General features: G+C 58.7%; 1 protein-coding gene across 1 annotated transcript in view; it reads left to right on the top strand.

Moving 5' to 3' along the window:
* The window catches only part of ZFHX2 (zinc finger homeobox 2), a 68796-nt gene that overhangs the window by 17249 nt on the left and 45259 nt on the right, over positions 1-6288 (top strand). Inside the window, 2 exon segments of the mRNA XM_075061303.1 lie at positions 597-4572; positions 5568-5981. Coding sequence (XP_074917404.1) covers positions 652-4572; positions 5568-5981 — 4335 coding nt within the window. The 5' untranslated portion in view covers positions 597-651.

The following is a 6288-nucleotide window of genomic DNA, read 5'->3' as shown; positions in this document are numbered from 1 at the left end:
CTTAAATAACTCCTCTTCCTCCATTGTGTTTATCTGTTTGATGTATTACTAGAGAGCAATCATATCTCCCCTCAGCCTTTGTTTTGTTAGGTTAAAAACGCCAGCTTGTATCTGCTCTCGAAAGGTAGGTTTTCCATTACTCTGATCATCCTAGTAGCCCTTCTCTGCACCCCTTCCAGTTTGAATTAATCTTTTTAAACATGGGAGGCCAGAATTGCACACAGTGTTCCAGATGAGGTCTCACCAGTGCCTTGTATGAGTGCAATAACACTTGCCCCCCGAGCCAGCCAGTACCCCATGGAGGGGACAGGCCCCACGTCCCATTCCCCCCCCGAACCAGCCAGTGCCCAGCCATGGGGCCAGACAGGAGCCAGTGCCCCCTACAGGAGATGGGTGGAGCTGAGTCCTGGGCCCTGGTCGCTGGTGTGGGGGGTGCAGCATAGTCGCTGCCCTGGGGACTCTGCTCACCCTTCCTCACTCTGTGCTGATAATACTCCCAGCCTCGAGGGGTCACGGCTGAGGGACGGGGGGGTAAGGGGACCCCAAGTGCTCCCTTTTCTCACCCTCCCTCTCTCACTCTGTTCCCCCCCCCACAGGGTCTCGGCTCCTGCGCTGAGATGACCCCTCCACGCTCCTCCTGCCTCCACCGCCATGGACGCTCCCTCTAACTCTGCCTCCTCCTCCTCCTCCGTCCCCCCAGCCGAGGGGCAGGATGCCAGGGCTGCGGGCTGGCCACCTCAGGACCCCTCCGCCCCTCCAGCCACCAAAGAACCCTCCCTGCCGGACCCCCCCTCCGCCTCCCCTTGCCCTGCTGAGACCGTGAGGCCGAGCCCCGTCCCCCAGCCGGAACCGGGCCCCGCCAATCTCCCAGCGGCCATCTTGTCCGCCCCACAACTCCAGGCAGGCTTCGGCCTAGTAGCAGCAAGCCCGTCCCTCCTCCATCCCTCCGGCCCCAGGGAAGATGCCGAGGAGGAGGAGGAAGAAGGCGGCGATGATGATGATGATGAAGAGGATGCGGAAGATGGTGGCACCACAGCCCATCTGCTCTTCTTCCCTGATGGCTCAGCCTATCTCCTCAGCGGCGGCCATGTTCTCTTACCAAAGGGCTACTCTGGCGCCACAGCAACCCTGCCAGTGTCCACCCTCCACGTCCAAGATGGCGGCCCCAACCAAGGCTTTACGTCTACTGACCAAATGTCCCAGAATACCTCAGCGCCGGGCGAGCAGCCCCCTTCCGGCGCCTTCCACAGTTACCAACTAGCCAGGGCCTCTGCTCCCACCACCTCTGCCAAAAACTCTCCCACCGAACCCAAAGATGCCGTCACCGACGGGGAGGGGGAAGCCAAAGTTGGCCAAGAGGAAGAACCATCATGGCCACCCTGGCTGTGCTTGGCCTGCCGTCTCTCCTTCCGACAGGGCCGCTCCTTGGCAGCCCATGCCCTCTCGGCCCATGGGGTGCGGCTCAGCCCCGGGGAGCGCCAGGCCCTGTCCCGCAGAGTTCCCGCCATGCTCCAAGGCACTGCCCTCAGCTTCCTAGAACCAAATAACCCCACCAGCGGGGTGGACCTCAGCGCCGGAATGTGTAGTGGATGGGTGAATGTAATGAAGGAGGAGGAGGAGGAGGACAGAAGCCCCCGAGAAGGACGCAAGCCACCCGATGCCAAAGATTTAAGGGCCGGCGGCGTGGACTGGGCCAACGGGGGAGAGGAGGAGGAGAAGGCTGAAGGCAGGAAGGAAGAAGAAGATGGGCTGAGGCTTCTGCTGGACCAAAGCTCACAGGGCCAAAGCCCACCCAGAGGCGCCAATGTCCCGGATGACCCACCATTAGGGAAGGCCAACACTGAGGTCACCGTTGGGTTGGCCAACAGCGAACTCAGCAACGAGGCCAACACTGAGGTCACCGTTGGGTTGGCCAACAGCGAACTCAGCAACGAGGCCAACACTGAGGTCACCGTTGGGTTGGCCAACAGCGAACTCAGCAACGAGGCCAACACTGAGGTCACCGTTGGGTTGGCCAACAGCGAACTCAGCAACGAGGCCAACACTGAGGTCACCGTTGGGTTGGCCAACAGCGAACTCAGCAACGAGGCCAACACTGAGGTCACCGTTGGGTTGGCCAACAGCGAACTCAGCAACGAGGCCAACACTGAGGTCACCGTTGGGTTGGCCAACAGCGAACTCAGCAACGAGGCCAACACTGAGGTCACCGTTGGGTTGGCCAACAGCGAACTCAGCAACGAGGCCAACACTGAGGTCACCGTTGGGTTGGCCAACAGCGAACTCAGCAACGAGGCCAACACTGAGGTCACCGTTGGGTTGGCCAACAGCGAACTCAGCAACGAGGCCAACACTGAGGTCACCGTTGGGTTGGCCAACAGCGAACTCAGCAACGAGGCCAACACTGAGGTCACCGTTGGGTTGGCCAACAGCGAACTCAGCAACGAGGCCAACACTGAGGTCACCGTTGGGTTGGCCAACAGCGAACTCAGCAACGAGGCCAACACTGAGGTCACCGTTGGGTTGGCCAACAGCGAACTCAGCAACGAGGCCAACACTGAGGTCACCGTTGGGTTGGCCAACAGCGAACTCAGCAACGAGGCCAACACTGAGGTCACCGTTGGGTTGGCCAACAGCGAACTCAGCAACGAGGCCAACACTGAGGTCACCGTTGGGTTGGCCAACAGCGAACTCAGCAACGAGGCCAACACTGAGGTCACCGTTGGGTTGGCCAACAGCGAACTCAGCAACGAGGCCAACACTGAGGTCACCGTTGGGTTGGCCAACAGCGAACTCAGCAACGAGGCCAACACTGAGGTCACCGTTGGGTTGGCCAACAGCGAACTCAGCAACGAGGCCAACACTGAGGTCACCGTTGGGTTGGCCAACAGCGAACTCAGCAACGAGGCCAACACTGAGGTCACCGTTGGGTTGGCCAACAGCGAACTCAGCAACGAGGCCAACACTGAGGTCACCGTTGGGTTGGCCAACAGCGAACTCAGCAACGAGGCCAACACTGAGGTCACCGTTGGGTTGGCCAACAGCGAACTCAGCAACGAGGCCAACACTGAGGTCACCGTTGGGTTGGCCAACAGCGAACTCAGCAACGAGGCCAACACTGAGGTCACCGTTGGGTTGGCCAACAGCGAACTCAGCAACGAGGCCAACACTGAGGTCACCGTTGGGTTGGCCAACAGCGAACTCAGCAACGAGGCCAACACTGAGGTCACCGTTGGGTTGGCCAACAGCGAACTCAGCAACGAGGCCAACACTGAGGTCACCGTTGGGTTGGCCAACAGCGAACTCAGCAACGAGGCCAACACTGAGGTCACCGTTGGGTTGGCCAACAGCGAACTCAGCAACGAGGCCAACACTGAGGTCACCGTTGGGTTGGCCAACAGCGAACTCAGCAAGGAGGCCAACACTGAGGTCACCGTTGGGTTGGCCAACAGCGAACTCAGCAACGAGGCCAACACTGAGGTCACCGTTGGGTTGGCCAACAGCGAACTCAGCAACGAGGCCAACACTGAGGTCACCGTTGGGTTGGCCAACACCGAGCTCACCAACGAGGCCAACGGCGAGTCCAATGTTGGGTTGGCCAACAGTGGGATCCACCCCAACACTGGAGGGGTCCCTATTGGCTTTGGGGATGATTACACGGCCATGACCTATCCTGGGCTCAGTCTCTCTGGCCACATGTCCCTGCTGCATTCCCGCAACTCCTGCAAAACCCTCAAGTGCCCCAAATGCAACTGGCATTACAAGTACCAGCAGACTTTGGATGTGCACATGAAGGAGAAGCATCCCGAGAGCAACAGCCACTGCACCTACTGCAGTGCTGGAGGCCCCCACCCGCGCCTGGCCCGGGGTGAGAGCTACAGCTGCGGCTACAAACCATACCGCTGTGAGGCTTGCAACTACTCCACCACCACCAAAGGCAACCTCAGCATCCACATGCAGTCGGACAAGCATCTAGCCAACCTTCAGGGTTTCCAAGCCAACACGAGCAGCGGGGCCCAGCCAGTGCCCCCACCCATCCCCACAGCCCCGATCCCGGTGGCCCCTGAGGAGAAAGAGGCCAAGAGCAAGACGTCCTGGCAGTGCAAAGTCTGCAGCTATGAGACGGGCATCTCCCGCAACCTTCGCATCCACATGACATCGGAAAAGCATATGCAGAATGTGCTTCTCCTCCACCAAGGGCTGCCATTGGCCTTGCCCGGGCTCCTGGGACAGCCGGGGGGCAGCAGTGGGGGGAAACAGCAGCCACAGACCGAGCTCTTCCAGTTCTATGGGGTGCAGGCTCTGGGTCACCACCACGGCCACCACCATGCAGGAGCCACCGGTGCCGTGCCGGGACTGCGGGTGGAGAAGCCCATGGAACCAGCACAGCTGCTGCTCAATGGCTTCCACCCACTGGGTCCCGCTGGGAGGAAGGGGGCGGTTTCAGCACCAGGTAAGGGGCTGCGGCCCTTTGCCTCACACGATGTCTTCACATCTTCCACTGTCACCACCATCACCACCAGTGACCTTCTGCCCACACTGTGCCCCCCCATTCCACACAGTAGTTAATTTTGGGTGAGTTGGCCAACATGGGGGTCAATGTTGGGTTGGCCAACAACTGAGTCAACATTGGGTTGGCCAACAATGGGGTCCAACTTCAGGATGGCCATCAATAGGGGGATCCCTGTTCACATGCTCCCATGTTTCTCCTTCCTCTCCATGTCCACCCCACCCCTGAGCTCCATGCCCCCTTCCCAACCCTACTCCCATCTCTGAGAGCCCCATCCCCTCCCTCCTGCTCCATCCCACCATTCTCCTTCCTCCTTCCCTGGGGAAGGACACTGATAACCTGGAGGGGGCTGGAAAGGCTGGGATCCCCCAAGTGAGTTTGTGGGGGCAGTAGGGAAAATGTCTTTTCTGGTCAATATTAACAGATTTCATCCATTCTCTTCTATCTTCTCTCTAATTTCACTCTATCTTTCCTTTCCTTCCTTCCTTCCTTCCACTTTTTTATTCATTCCTGTTTTTTCTTTTGTTCTTTCCTTTTCTCTCTCATTCATTAATTCATTCATTGTTTCTTACCCATTCTTTCTTATACATTCATTTGTTCCTTCATTCCTCCTTTCTTGCTCACACACATTCATTCTTTCTCTCTGTCTTCTCTCATTCATTCTTTCAATTGTTTCCCCTTTCTGGCTGTCTTTCTTGCTCATTTTTTCATTCCTCATTTCTTCCTGTTTCATTTGTTCATTCTCTTTGTCTTCTCTCTCCATTTGTTCATTCTTTCTTTCTCTCTTTTATTCATTCTCTCGTTCATTTTCTTTCAATTTCTTATTCATTCTTTATTCCTTTCTTTTGCATTCATTCTTCCCTTTCCTGTCATTCATTCTTCCTTTTACTCGTTCCTTTTTCTCTCATTCATTCTTCCTTTTCCTCTTTCTCTTTTCCCTTGTCTTGTTCTCTCTCTGCCCCGCCCCCCAGCGGCTCCGGTGCCACTTTCCCCATCCCCCTGTCCTCTGCCCACACTGGCCCCTGCCTCCCCTCCGCTGGCTGCGCCGGTGGCATCGGAGCGGCTCTTCGGCTGCCTGGTGTGCCAGCGTTTCGGCACGGACAGCGTGGAGGAGCTACTTCGCCACTCCACAGCTCCGCGCCGGCTGCCCGAGGCTGAGTGGAAGGAGGTGGCGGGGGATCTCCACCGCTGCCGGCTCTGCGCCTACGGCACCCAGCTCAAGGCCAACTTCCAGCTGCACCTCAAGACCGACAAGCACGCCCACAAGTACCAGCTGGCTGCCCACCTGCGTGAGGGGGGCGGGGCCCTGCCCACCGCCACCCCTGGAGGGGCAGAGCTGCACCCTGGCCCCACCCCTGCCCCGCCCCCCCTCCACCTACGCTGCAACCTCTGCGACTACGAGACCAACAGCAAGGAGAAGATGCGGCTGCACGTGCGGGGGGCGGGGCATGAGGAGGGCGAGCGAAGCTACAAGGTGAGGGGGTGGGGCTACAGGGAAGGCGGGGTTTCATGGTAAGGATGAGGCGGAGCTGTGGGAAGGGGCAGAGCTGTGGGAGGAGGCAGGTCTAGGGATGGGGGGACAAGAAGAGGGCAAGCTAAGATCCAAGGTGAGCAGGGGTGGGGCTACAGCAGAAGGGGTGGGGCGGAGGTGTGTGAGAGGGCATGGCCCCCAAGCCTTGGAGGCAGGGAATGAAAGGTGAGGGCGTGGCAACCAGGCATGGGGGTGAGGCAGCCAACAGAGCGGGTCCCATCGGTTCTTGGGGGGTGGAGGGGAGTGCTGG

The sequence above is a fragment of the Chelonoidis abingdonii genome, unplaced genomic scaffold, assembly GCF_003597395.2.
Source record: "Chelonoidis abingdonii isolate Lonesome George unplaced genomic scaffold, CheloAbing_2.0 scaffold0004, whole genome shotgun sequence".
NCBI lineage: Eukaryota > Metazoa > Chordata > Testudines > Testudinidae > Chelonoidis > Chelonoidis abingdonii.
This window is presented reverse-complemented; position numbering and strand designations above follow the sequence as displayed.